Source organism: Littorina saxatilis, linkage group LG13, assembly GCF_037325665.1.
Source record: "Littorina saxatilis isolate snail1 linkage group LG13, US_GU_Lsax_2.0, whole genome shotgun sequence".
NCBI lineage: Eukaryota > Metazoa > Mollusca > Gastropoda > Littorinimorpha > Littorinidae > Littorina > Littorina saxatilis.
Window position 1 is genome coordinate 28,569,386 of NC_090257.1, and position 14,831 is coordinate 28,584,216.

Here is a 14,831-nt window from a genome sequence, read left to right on the forward strand (position 1 = left end):
GGAGGCTACGCTGCAGCTAGCTCCTCCTCTATCATGAGTTGTTCCCCTTGTCGTCTTCGAGAGTAAAGATGTCGGAACTAGAAGCCTCGAGTCTGTCCTTTGTTTGTCTGTTCAAGTCAAGTTAACAGATGACAACGGAAATAATACTCCTTACGCCATCGGCTTGTCTTTGTGTCTTATACTTTATTTAGAATTTACGTAAATAAACCTGTAAACAGTTATAGGAGAAGGGCCCTAATATGGACCACTTGTTGTTTCATGCTTATAACTTGCTTGTTTACAGGGCTCCCCAGGGACGCCCCTCCTAGTGCGTCCCGGGACCCCCACTTTAGAGGGTTCATGGACCCCCACTGCAGTTTTTTAGAGGGTCCCAAGGGTCCAAAAGCCGAAAAGTCCCTGTGTACTTATATAAAACATTGTGGTCACGTATAGTGTACTGCGAAGTGTCGATTGCAGTCTGAAAATGGTATCTACGGTACGCACGATAAGGGAAATTTAGTGCGTCCTTGGACCCGCTCTTTTACAATCTAGTGCGTCCAGGGACCCCCTCCATATATTTCTAGTACGTGTTTTCGGCTTCTAGTGCGTATAGGACGCAGGGACGCGCACTATGGGGAGCCCTGTGTTTTCTTGGGTGCCAAAATAGTCCAGTGAAGAGGCCTTCACTAATCATCGTAAAAAGCCCCCCGTACATCGAAATAACATGATAAAACATAGTGTGCAAGCCAGACTAATTCAAACTTGCTTCCGATCTATCTGTTTCGGTTCGACGAGAACATCATTTGAGGCACAACAAGAAACTAAAGAAATAATTGAAAATAAAGAGAGAAAACAATGAAATTAACAACTTTCACGAAAAGAACACGGTTTGGTATAAAAAAAAAAATAATAAGCTAGAGGACTAGTTGTAGGTTTTTTGCAACAATTGTTTTTGACATGTGCAAGTTATCGAGAGAGAGTAAATGCAGCGAATGAAATTGTTTTGAGCGCTCAAGCACCGTCTGTTTGTCAGAACAGAAGGTGGTCAATATAAGAAGCCGGTCCCTATTAGTGCCCCTTCCCCTGAAACAATGTTTTAACCAAACTATCCGCTTCAGATTAGACAAAACTGGTCTAAGCCTCAGGGATGAACACTAATACGGTAATAACTGTCTAGACGATGAACCGAAGTCTGAAGTCAAAATCGCTTCTATAAGCCGGCTCTGTAAGCTGAGCGCCTAAGTTTTTCTCTGAATGTTGGGTCGCAAAATCGGCTTAACGTTTCATTTGAAACACGACAATGACAACTAGTGCCCAGAGAATTGAATATTGAGTATAGGGAAAGCCAGAAATGAAAGAAAAGTCATACAGAAAAAGAAAAGACTGATGGGTTTGCTGCCAATGCTGACTTACATTAAAAAAAAAAGATGAAAAGAGAGAGGGGAGATAAACGCGACAAGAACTGTAACGAGGACTAGTTTATGCAGAGTGTTTCCCCTTCTGTCATCTCTCTCTAAGTTTCACACACACACACACCTACACACATACACACACATACACCTACATACACATACACACACACTCACACACACACATACACAGCCAAATACACATCCATTAACAACAACAACACACAGACAACACACCACAACACACACGCACACACACACACACACACACACCGTGGTGGTTGTGATGTAGGTTGTTGTTGTTGGTGGTGGTGGTGGTGGTGGTGTTGGTGTTGTTGGTGAGGGTGCCGGACTCCGACCGTGCGTCTGTCCGTCTGTCTCTCGTCTGTTTCAGTGTCCGTCGGATGAGTCTGCTGATCTATATGTGCAAACACATTTTGTTCCTGTTTCGTGATACGGTATAAACACCCACATGACAGTGAACATCCCCCAACTGTGACCTAAAGTGACATTTCATACATATTCACATCCTCGTAATTATTGATCGTCTGTAGTGGCTGCAGACTTGACGAACAATACATGTATGCCCCATTCAGTTTGAACCGTAATGCTTTAACGGTTAACGTCACAGTCTGTCACAGAGCTAGCCATCATAAATTAATTAACACCTCGGTGTATTGATAATATCATAATTATTATCATGGAGTAGTGGTGATATCTGTCAATATGATGCACTGCTCCACACACGTGAAGCACCAAGTTATTAATGATTGGTGTTCAGATGAAGGTTGAGGAATATTTTGTCAAAACAATGTTAAATTGTGTGCACAAAGTGTCAGATATCCTATCTCATGATACGTTATCTGCCCACCTCCACCCTCACCCAACTCTACCCCATTCTCATCACTTTTTCTCCAGGGGTCTGTATATATTTGCGTTATTTAGAAATGTCTATGTTTGTTCGAACAACTTTTTTTTTATTTTTTTTTTTAACGTTTTTAATTCTTTTTGGTACACGACATCAACATCAGACAGCAACATCAAATAACATCAACCATACAAAACTATGCACAACTTCTATCTATGTGCAAACCGCCTGCCTCCTCCCCCTCCGCCTCCTCAGCCTTGCCTTCCGGTAACGTCTGCTCTATGCGTCTGTACTTTGCGTTCGTCTGTTCGTCTGTATTTGCGTTCGTCTGCTCTGTGTTTCTATGTGTGTTCTTCCGTCCAAACATGTTCTTTAGGTCCTCGATCGCCCACGTGTAGCTTACTTTGATTCTGCACGCTGTCATCACATGCCGAGTGCGTTGATGTCAATTTGATGTGACCGCCGGTGCAGTCAATATTATTAACTGTTTTATTAGTGAGGTTACGCCTTAATTAACAGTCTGCATTTTGCACCCGGGCATATAATTAGAACCGTAACTTCTGCTGCAGAGCTGATACGGTTAGACCTTACACGGCCAAGCCACGACGTCGGCTTCCAAAAAACCATTTAGATGTTTTCTTTGCTGACTGGGAATGTTATGGTAAAGTGCTGTTCACATGGTAGACTTAGCCTACAACCAAATATTGTTTAAATCAAGAAGGTATTATCTTATTCCGTGATCATCTGTGTGGTAGTGTTCATGGTCGCTTAGTGTACAAAACAGCTTACTAGTTTTCGTTAGACGTGGCCGTGATATCCACATTTACCTGGCACAATGTCCACAAGGGAGGACTCATATCAGATCGATGGCGCCCGAAACGCTGATCGACACTTCCTGGGCGATATCAATTGATACAGGGTGCATGTTTGACCAATGGTTGGTTTCAGTTTCGTCATGTGACCCCTACAAACGCAATAATAGTGTATTTATATATGATACATCTGAACAAGCTGTGTACATATGACGTCAGAAGAAATCCATCGAAAATTCGACATATTTTGTAATAGCTCTTCAAATTCCGTCTGACGGTTTTGATGGCTTCAAACGAATAGTCGTAATATGAGTTTAAATGTGGGAAAATACACTGCAGAGATGGGGCTCCTGTGTGCTCTGAAAATACGTTAAAATGATTTTTTTGTGATGAGATTTTAAGGTGAGTGCAGAGATTTTCTTTATACGCACTGAATTTGTTGAGTGGACGAACTTATTTCCATTAAGAGGAAGAAAATATTCTTACAGTATAATAGTAAGACTTTGATTTGAACTTTAACGAAATATTTCATACCCTTTATTGTGTACAGAGAAAATACCCCAGAAATGTGCTATAACGTCCACGCACGGGCTTGTATTGTGCATTTATAGACTTACTGTGTGTAATATTGCAGTAGCTCCCGAGTAATAACTTTTTTTTAAACATCACATTATCACAGTAGTAACATTATTTATCTGCTGAGCACATAGAAAGCTCATGACCTCCAAAGTCATTGTACGTATGCTGTGATAAATTACTCAGAATCATCAGACTCCCTGCGCGCTATATTTCATGTCAACCTGCCTACCTCATTGTATTGTATTGTATTGTATTGTATTGTATTTTATCCTACATACGTGAGAGAGACACCCGTGAGATAATAATCGTTCAAATCACACGTGTGTATATCATGTAAATGAGGTCATGTCAAGCAAGTCTGGCAAGGACCTGTTTTTCCACTGCTTATGATGCCAAAGTCACCGAGACAAGCGTCATTATAGAAACAAAAATTGCGCTCGCTAATTACCCTCGATGAATCTTTAGAACTAACACGTCACGCCACACTTTCAGAGTGACGTTTCTTTGCTTTGACGTAATAGATTGCACGAGGCTTTAGAAGAGATCGAGGTTCCAAAACAAGCGTCTTCAATTTAGCTGCCTCGACTGCAGGACATTTTCAGTAAAATACACGTAGGGGAGAGTTAGCCTACTGATTGCGTACCTGTTATCCATATCGTACCACCCCCATTCCCGCGAAATGACAAATGCCTGAAGCCCCTGCTGAAGTGTGGGGAGAACCCCGAAGGAAAGAAGCTTTCTTCCGGTGCCAACATGGCAGCTGGCGAGAAAACCACCAGCAAGAAAGAAAAATTCTCTTTTTTCGCATTTTGATGTTATTTTCGTGGTGACAAATTTGTGTGACTATGCAAAGACTACACCACTGAGCAAATTAACTTGACTATACATTAATACCTTGTTGAGTTTAGGCTGCATTTGGATCAAAACATTGGCCTTTGCTTTACATGTGGAAGGCTAGATCTACTTATTGTCCAGCCTACCGAAGTCACGCATATCGTACCAGCCAGAGTCTTGATATAGTACCGGTGGTACGATAACAATGACTTCTGGTACGATATGCAGGATGACACCACCTCCTATTAATTGCCAAATGATCCATTTAGGAGTACTTATTAAGAAGTCTGAAGCCTGAAGTTGTTTCAGAAAAATGCTTTCCCCCTCGAACTGGACATCAGAGGACATGAAAAAATGTCTGGCAGACATTGCAAACGGAATGGGCTTCCACGCTGCTTCAAGAGTTATTGATATTGTACCACAAGGTCACTAATATCGTACCCCTAGTACGTTATAAGTGACTGACAGGTACGCATTACAGAACTGGTCTTGTAATTCGTACCATTTGGATGATTTTTTTAAATCCGTACTGAAACCAAGATTGCATTTTTTTCATTGCAAACAATATACGGAACGTTGAAGGCACAGGAGATGAGTGTTTATGGACAATTTGAAGTGCCTAGTATAAAATGGTTGCGTTATAGAGCTGTTTGTCCTTAAGTGGTACGATATCAGTAACTCTCCCCTAAGTACAGTATGTAAGATAAACAGAATACTACATGGCTTGCTGTATCGTACCAGATTTACACTCGTTGCTTTTTCAAATAGTGAACAGCTCGCTTTCGCTCGCAGTTCAATATTTAAACAAACAACTCGTGTAAATCTGGTACGACACAGCAAGCCATGTAGTATTCTTTATGTGTTGTGGTTGTGTTTGTGTTTGTGGTGTGGTGTGGTGGTGGGGTGGTGTGGTGTGGTGTGGTGTGGGGTGGTGTTGTGGTGTGGTGGTGTGGTGTGGGGTGGTGGGGTGGGGTGGGGTGGGTGGTGTGGGGTGGTGGTGTGGTGTGGTGGTGTGGTGTGGTGGGGGTGGTGGGGTGGGGTGGGGTGGTGTGGTGTGGTGTGGTGGGGTGGTGTTGGTGTGGTGTTGTGTTATTATCAAACGTTCAAATAATCTACAATTCTCGGTTTTTTATTCTGAATTTTGGAACGTTAGCAGTGTATCTGTTTTTGGATTTCAAAATATCAATTGTTAGGAATGACCGATAGCCGATATTATTTCCGCTATTTTAACATATTTCCCGGCAAAGTACCGGACATTTTCAGTTAACACGATCCCTGTTAGCTGAATTGTATAAATCTGACACGAGGAATAAGCGTCGCACTTTAATTGAGCAACGACCTCTCTGCTGCGCAAAACCTGCTGATGGGAAGGTATGAGTCAGAAGGCAGCTGGTTCAGTGAGTCAATCAACCAATCAATCAATCAATGTCGAAGACCGTTATCTCACCATGGGAACAGGTGTGAATGGTGGGTGGCCAGTGCCGGGTTGAATTCAGCACGTAAAATAATATAACTTAGTGGATGTTGCGCAAAAATTGATCAATTAATTAAGCGCAAGAAGTAACCATGTGTTGATTGGACATTGGATTTCACTTCTTTGAGCCAAGTGACTTCTTACGGCAACTAACCAGTCCTTTTTAATTGGCAGGGCGTGTGTGTGTGTGTGTGTGTGTGTGTGTGTGTGTGTGTGTGTGTGTGTGTGTGTGTGTGTGTGTGTGTGAGTGTGTGTGTGTGTGTGTGTGTGTGTGTGTGTGTGTGTGTGTGTGTGAACGAGATTGTATGTGTGAGTGTTTGAGTTTGTGTGTGTTTGTATGGTTTCTGTTTGTTTGTTCGTTCGTTCGTTCGTTCGTTTGTTTGTTATGTGGTGGGTTTTTTAATAATTATGTTGGTAGGTTGGTTGTTCGATTGGTAGGTTGATTACTTCGCTCGTTAAGCCACGAGCGAATGAATAAGATGATCATTGTGATCAACTGAAACTTGAACCCGCTTGGTGTCCTGAAAAGGCGGAATTAGATTTGATAAGAAGTAAAGATCAATTCTTTATCACCACTGCCGTCACCGTTTTAAATGCACAGATTGTTTGTATGCAGATCACCTGAACAGCGACATTCTTCAGTGGTGTTTGCCACTTCACACGCGCTTATTCATGAAGGTTGTACAGGACATTAAAGGCAAATGTGCTTCGTTTACATTTAAAGGTACCTCCCCTCTTGTTAATCACGGCAGATCCGTCCGAGCTTTCACCGGGAATAAAGCATCCTTCCACTTGGTCACCTTCTTCTTCTGCGTTCGTGGGCTGAAACTCCCACGTGCACTCGTGTTTTTACACGAGTGGAATTTTACGTGTATGACCGTTTTTACCCCAGCCATTTAGGCAGCCATACGCCGCTTTCGGAGGAAGCATGCTGGGTATTTTCGTGTTTCTATAACCCACCGAACTCTGACATGGATTACAGGATCTTTTCCGTGCGCACTTGCTCTTGTGCTTGCCTGCACACACGAAGGGGGATAAGCCACTAAGCAGGTCTGCACATAAGTTGACCTGGGAGATCGGAAAAACCTCCACACCTATCCCACCAGGCGGCCGCGGCAGGGATTCGAACCCTCAACCTTCCGATTAAGAGGCCGACGTCTTACCACCCCGCCACTGCGCCCGTCGGTCACACACCGAAAATGAACAGCTTGAGTGTTCTCTGCGCACAGTGGGGACTTTTTTGATGAATCACTTTTGTGAATTTAATCAGAACTTAATTCACACAAAAAGTCCAACTCATCACCGCAAGCAGACGGGGTGTTAAATTTTGGTATGTGATCAAGTGGAGGAATGCTTTTAACCCATGTAAAAGCCTGTCCAGATTTGAGTCGGTGAGCCCAACTGTTTACAAGGGAATTAGTGTGCCTTTTTATAAAAAATAAAAAAAACTCATTTCATGTGCCTGCCAAGTACAGTGGACGTATTTGTTTGTGTCGAGGCAATGCATATAATTTTGTGTAGTTCTCTGGCTGTACTGGTAATGCATAACTGACTATTCGATCTTGATTCTCTTGTCTGTATTGTCTCCCAAAAATAATTTTCACCAATTCCTCATCTTTTTTTCAATAAAGTTTTTTATAATGTCATTGTATTTGAGTAATCTTAAACGAACATATATTTTTTTGCGGAAATGTGTGTGTGTGTGTGTGAGTGTGTGTGTGTGTGTGTCTGTGTGTGTGTGTGTGTGTGTGTGTGTGTGTGTTTGTGTCTGCGCAAACGTGTGTGTGTGTGTGTACGGTGTGTGTGTGTGTGTGTGTGTGTGTGTGTGTATGTGTGTGTGTGTGTGTGTGTCTGCGCAAACAGGTGTGTGTGTGCGTGCGTGCGTGCGTGCGTGCGTGCATGTATTCGTGAAGTGTGTGTGAATGTGTGTGCGTGCGTGCGTGAGCGTGCGTGTATATTTGGGTGTTCGTATCAGTATATACATGTGTGCTCTTCTTCTTCTACACAAAGGTTACTCTCGACCTTCAATCTACAAGCTATCAATGCCACACGCTGACCAGATCGATGAACAATGCAGTGGACAGGACAAATGTCATGGACACTACATCAAGGTTGACGATCAACTTTGTGACGCTGTGGAGAATACACTGCATGGGTTCACCGCGCGGTGACATGAGTTCGATGTACGCGGTGACAAGCTCCTTGCATGAAGTTCGATGTACAACGCTACGACAAATGCAATACACTGACCGAATCTCTATACACAGTTTGATACACAACGCTGTGAAGAATACGCTACAAAGGGTGCATCACCTGTGACAAGGTCCTTACATGGAGTTCGATGCACAACGCTACGACAAATGCACTTCATGAAAACTCCATACATAATTTGATGCACAACATTGTGAATATTACACCACATTGGTTCGCTACGCGGTGACAAGCTCCTTACATAGAGTTTGATGCACAATGCTGCGACAAATGCACTAAATGGAGACTCTATACATACATAATTGGATGCACAACGCTGTGAAGATTACGCTGCATGCGTTCACCTCGCTGTAAAATGTTCCTTACATAGAGTTCGATGCACAACGCTACGACAAATGCACTACATGAAAACTCCACACATAATTTGATGCACAATGCTGTGAAGTTTACGCTGCATGCGTTCACCTCGCTGTAAAAAGCTCCTTACATGGATTTCGATGCACATCGCAACACATGCACCACATGGAGACTTTATACCCTTTGATACACAAGGCTGTGAAAACTACACTCCATATGGAGCCTGATTCTGGGTAAATTATATGAAAACCATGCCTAAGGAGCTTGCATACAACGTCGTTGAGAGTATCTACAGCAGGGCAGGATGAACAAGACTGTAAATGATACACATCCTTGATGCACAAGGCTTGAATTTTATGCACCAAGTTGAACGGAGCAACGGCTGAAGTGCATTTTCCTGTGTGGATGACATACTGTGAATAATACGCAACGTAGGAAATACTATGCGTACGATGCATTTTTCTGTGTGGATGAATATTATATAAAATTAAGCTTGATGCACAAGGCTTCAAAATTGAGAATATTTGATGTACAACTTTAACGGGAGCAACGATACATTACCCTGTGTGGATGACATACTGTGAATAATACCCGCAACATACATTTGACGCACAAGGCGTGAATTTGAGACGTTTGATGAAAAACGTTGAACAAAGCAACGGCTGACGTGAACGATGCATTTTCTTGTGTGAATAACATACTGTGAATAATAAGTGACGTGAAACTTGATGCACAAGGCTTGAATCTTATACTTTCTTTTATGCACAACGTTGATTGGAGCAACGGCTGACGTGAAAGATGAATTTCTCTATGCGGATAACGTAATGTGACTAACACGTAAAGTGAAGCTTGACGCACAAGGATTTGTATCTGATACTGTTTGATGCACAGCGTTGAGAGGAGCAACGGCTGACGCGCACGATGCATTTTCCTGTGTGGATGACGTATTGTCGGCGGGTGACGCAACTGTGCATAGGCCGAAGGACTCGGAATATGTGGCTGCTAGCTGCCACCATAACCATGCTTATAGTCATCTATAACAGTGAGTGTTCTGGTCAAATGCTTGGTTGAAAGTGGGTATGTATGTGTGCGTGTGTGTTAGGGGGGTGCTGTATGTATGTGTGTGTGTGTTTGAGAGAGAGAGAGTGTGTGTGTGTGTGTGTGGGGGGGGGTGTATGTGTAAGTGCATGCGTTACTATTTACGTTCAGCCTATTCGCACTGTTTTTTGTGGTAACATTATCGATCTTTCTTTTGATCCATTGACAAAAAGGGGCGTATTTGTATCTGTTCGTGTAATGTAACAATGACAATGGCACTGATTATATTTTCTAAATACATATGATGGACAAGCAACTGTAATACGACGTTTATTTCTGTCTTTTTTTGTCTTTGCAGATAGCTCGGTAAGGGTGAGTACCACGTGATTCTGTCTATCGTTTCTGACCAAAGAAAACTGTAAAGCGACAATAGTGTGTGTGTGTGGGTGGGTGTGTGTGTGTGTGTGTGTGTGTGTGTATGTGTGTGTGTGTGTGTGTGTATGTGTGTGTGTGTGTGTGTGTGTGTGTTGTGTGTATGTAATCACAATAATTTGAAACCCTCTGTGATGCCGCGTGTACTGTTTTTATTTATGGCCAACAGGTTTTTTTTTTATCTATACGTTTTAGGATTGTGATAGAAGTGCAACGCATTGGTTACTAACTCTTACCAGCAACTCATGTGCGCGAGAGTGTGCGTGCGAGTGTGTGTGTGTGTGTGAGTGTGTGTGTGGGTGTGTGAGTACGTGTGTGTGTCTGTTGTGTGTGCGTGTGCTGTGTGTGTGTGTGTGTGTGTGTGTGTGTGTGTGTGTGTGTGTGTGTGTGTGTGTGTGTGTCTGTGTGTGTGTGTCTGGAGTACGTTGGGTGTTCTTACTTCGTATGTTTTATTGTTCTTTTTTTTTCTTTTTCTTTTTTTTAAGGTTGTTGTCATATGTATGTTGTTTGGTTGTTTTAAGAGCAGATGAACCACATTTTCCCATCCATTGTATTAATTGTATGGACAATTCATGATCTTATGTCTTATCTTATGTCTTAAAATTCCCGACACCGTGACGGGATATATATGTCTTCTTTGTCAAACAAAAACTCCACACATTCTACTGCTGGTTTAAACAAAATTGTTATTCGAAATAAGCTTACATAACATATTAAACAACTAATAGTGAACAACTAGGGCACAAACGCAAACAAAAGCTTATATTACGTGACCCAAACAATACAACAAAAATACAATTGACATCATTGTAATGTCTTACTTAAATTTATTTGAAGCATTTGTTACAATGACAAGATATCCTCAGAATGCTTAAGCTTTTCGTTTATAGTTCTTTAAGACTACTTTGTCTTGTTATTATTTATTCAGGATGTGTGTTTCTTTAGTGCCAACCTTGACATTAACAGGAACATTTCGTGTTGCATTCGTGCAGAATAAAACGTGTCCCAGAGGCCTTCCTTGAACCCCAAGTTTCCTTCGCGAAGTCTTTTTTTTTTTTACAGAAAATTCAGTGCCAAAGCTTCTTCTTCTTCTGCGTTCGTGGGCTGAAACTCCCACGTACACTCGTGTTTTTTGCACGAGTGGGAGCCGGTTTACGTGTATGACAGTTTTTTTACCCCGCGCCATTTAGGCAGCCATACGCCGTTTTCGGAGGTAGCATGCTGGGTATTTTCGTGTTTCTATAACCCACCGAACTCTGACATGGATTACAGGATCTTTTTCGTGCGCACTTGGTCTTGTGCTTGCGTGTACACACGGGGGTGTTCGGACACCGAGGAGAGTCTGCACACAAAGTTGACTCTGAGAAATAAATCTCTCGCCGAACGTGGGGACGAACTCGATCACGCTGACAGCGGCCAACTGGATACAAATCCAGCGCGCTACCGACTGAGCTACATCCCCGCCCCTAGTGCCAAAGCTTCATGCAGCGAGCTTCGTGAAGTAGACTTCGCAAAATCGACTTTGCCCAATAGACGATTTTCGGAGAAAAAAAAACCACCCTCTGGCGGGTTGGTATGGGTAGTGAAAGAGTGAATACCCTTGCTTTTCCTCTGACAAATAACTTCACACGTGCTCCTGTCCCCGTGTTTCCGACACACCCCTCGCTAGTGATTGGCCGCTACAATGTTTGTCCGAGTAAAAAGCAAGTGCATTCACTCTTTCACAACTTATACAAACCCGACAGAGTTATTTCCGGAATTTGTCTATTACTATCATGCTTTGCACTCTCGTATCTGTTCCAGCCCAGTGAGCCCCTGATCAAACGATCACACTCTCCATCATCCGGCGAAGACAGCGTGTTTGTCGTCTACGCCCCCACTGACAACGTCAACGACGACGACAATAACATCGACGACAGCCGCGACAAAGACAGTACTACAGTGCGAAATGGTCGTCACGTTTCAGAGAGCGCAGTCCAACATCCACAGCCAATTAGTCTTCCCATCATCTTCCACAGCGACAAGGTCCGCATCAGAGAAGCGCCCTTTGACACGGAGAGAGACTTCCAGCTGTTTGACTGGGACGAGAGTTTTCACGGTCAGGACCTGGATCTGCCCCCCTCGCTTTCTGGCGATGGCTTCAACGCTACAATCCCTCCGCAGATTCTCAGAATCATAGCTGACCTGCAGGAGAATGATACGAAATCAAAACCACAGCCGCACAAACCTGCCAACGCAGGTGACGATAAAATGCCTAACGAACCGCCTGCAGCATCTAACTCGAGTGCTCACGACGGGCCCGGACTTCCCAATAGCCAGAACGTGTCCCACGATGTCTCTGCACAGCCCTTGAGTCCCCCAAGACAGACAGAATCTAGCGGGGTTCAGTTAAGTCCTCCAAATGCAGCTAAGAAAAGCAAGCAGGCGCGGCCCCTGCCAAAGCTATCTGTTGGAGGCAATGCGTCTTCGGAGGTTTCGGGGGCTGAATTTGAAAAGAGGCGCAAGGATACAGCAACTAAGCCTCCCCATGTTGGTAAATCCAAAAAAGCAACTGACATGGAGTCGAGCGTTCAAATCATGGACACAGTCACCAAGTCTCCCCATCCTGGTAAAGCCAGAAAAGAAATTAACGCCCAAACCATGAACAAGCAGAGCAATCCACACAAGTTGGCCTTTCTAGACCTACTAGCCAATGCGCAGTCAATGTATCCACTGTTCGACCCGGACGGACCAAAGGAAAGACCCCAAAACGAAGACACAGGGACTCAGGACTTCCGCTACAAGGCTCAGCAAATGCCTTACTTACAACACGCGTCCAACGGGGACCACTGGAAACGTCTGGAGGACGACGATGGCTTTGATCTGCCTGAGGTGGACTCCTTGGCTACAGCAGCGTCTGAAACCAAACTGACTTCTGATGGTTTCGACACTGAGAAACGACTTGACGCATCGCTGAACAGACTCCACAACGCATCTCATACAAAAGTGAACCCCAAAGCCCCAGATTGGGTCGGGCTAGTTCGATCAGAAACGAAACGCTCGGAGGCCATGGACTTATCCGCAGCAGCAAGAGAGGCGGAGATCGCAAAAACAGCGGCGAGAGAGAAATTCAACGTCACGGTGTGGAAAGGCGTGCAGAAGGAACGCAAGCGGTTGCTGCGTTCAAAGTGCGAGGAGCACGTCAACCACAAGTCGAAGAAGAGCGTGTACGACTCGCACAGCATCGTGGACAGGAAGCACAACTTTCTCTACTGCCCTGTGGAGAAGTCCGCCTCCACGTTCTTCAGGAGGTTCATGTACTCCCTGGTCCACAACAACCGCAGCAAGGAGAGCAAGGAGATCACCTCGCCTTTCAAGATCCCAATCGAGGCGGCCCTGGCCTTCAAGTACGACACGCTGCGGACCCTGTTCCGTAAAGGTCAGGAACACTTTGCGGACGACAGCGTCAAGTTCATCGTGGCCAGGGAGCCCTTCTCCCGCCTCTTCTCTGCCTATGTTGACAAGCTGCTCGTGCCCAACTCAGTCTACTGGCCAGATTGGGGCGTCCCCATTGTCTCCGCGTACCGCCAGTCTCCATCCAACCATTCTCTGGCTTGCGGGAATGACGTCACTTTCCCGGAGTTCGTGAAATACGTCATCGCGGAGCTGCACAGTTCTGATGAGCACGTGGTGCCTGTGAACGCGAGGTGCTCGCCTTGTGAGGTCAAGTTCTCCGTGATAGCCCACATGGAGACCTTGAGGTCTGACTTTGAGTATCTGACGTCGGTTCTCAAAGTCTCAATCGCCAACTACTCCACAGAGACGTTGATGGATGACGTCACGACTGACGCCATCATGGACTCTACCTACAGCGCGTTCGAGTTCCACAAGGATCTGAAGCCGTGCGTGACCAAGCACGAGATGTGCAAGCGACTGTGGCGGAAAATGCAGCTCCGCGGAATCATCAGCGATGAGCTGAGCTTTCCTCTGACACAGGAAGAAACTGTGAAAATCAGCGCTGCGGATATGATGCGTCTGCTTCTTGACGCGAGGAAGAGATCTCAGCAGAACACACTCAAACTTCGCCAGCAGACGTACCAGGCTTTGAAAGATGCGTTCGAGAAAGTTCCCACGGATGACATTCTGAAACTGGTGAAGATCTATTCGCTAGACTTTGAGCTGTTTGGATATAGCAAGTACCCGAATTTTCTGGATATGGATTTTTAGATTTAGAGTCAACTTTAGGGTAGGTGTGCAAATTGGGAAAAGACAATAAAGAAGAAGGATCGACGGGGGAGGGAAGTGTATGCTAATGTGTAAGTGTGTGTGACTAAGTTGCTCTCCAGGGCTGACAAACAGTCACAAGCCTTGACTCAGTGATGATCCATGACATATTCATATCAACGCGATTCCTTCATAAGCGTAGGCTATAACCTGGGGCTACTTGCGATTCTGTTCATAAAATACGTAATGATGCATCAGCTTCACTGAGACTGAGATAGTTAATCATTTGTGGTCAGTGACCCGGGACGCATATGGAACACGGAAGGAAAGAGACATCGCTGACTTGGCCAGCAACCATAGTAGTGCAGAGACATCAGACGTTAATTGGAGTGAATTTTGCCCTTCGTTTGGAAGGGAATAAGGGATTCTTCGCAGTATCAATGTGTACATGGTCTGTGCGTGGCAGGAGTTAACTAACTTGAGCGTGTGGGTGTTTGCGGCATGCCGACAGACAAAGACACATTAAAGTTCAGGTTCCTTCCAGTGTGAACAATCCCGTAAATCACCATGAATCTCAGTGTCGGTTCACTGAAGCCTTTATGCTGTTACTTCAAATGAGAACATTCACAAACAAA

At 44.4% G+C, this 14,831-nt stretch overlaps 1 protein-coding gene and 1 long non-coding RNA gene across 2 annotated transcripts; both read left to right on the forward strand.

The window, feature by feature from the left end:
- The first annotated feature begins 3,390 nt into the window (after window positions 1-3,390).
- On the forward strand, window positions 3,391-9,930 carry LOC138945446 (uncharacterized). The gene is made up of 3 exons (XR_011449001.1): window positions 3,391-3,470; window positions 7,966-9,565; window positions 9,920-9,930. It is a non-coding gene; the product is annotated as an uncharacterized lncRNA (long non-coding RNA).
- An 845-nt stretch (window positions 9,931-10,775) lies between these two features.
- LOC138945447 (uncharacterized) lies at window positions 10,776-14,831 on the forward strand. Its single transcript, XM_070316871.1, has one exon. The coding sequence runs from the start codon at window positions 11,569-11,571 to the stop codon at window positions 14,197-14,199; it is 2,631 nt and encodes an 876-aa protein (XP_070172972.1). The 5' UTR covers window positions 10,776-11,568; the 3' UTR covers window positions 14,200-14,831.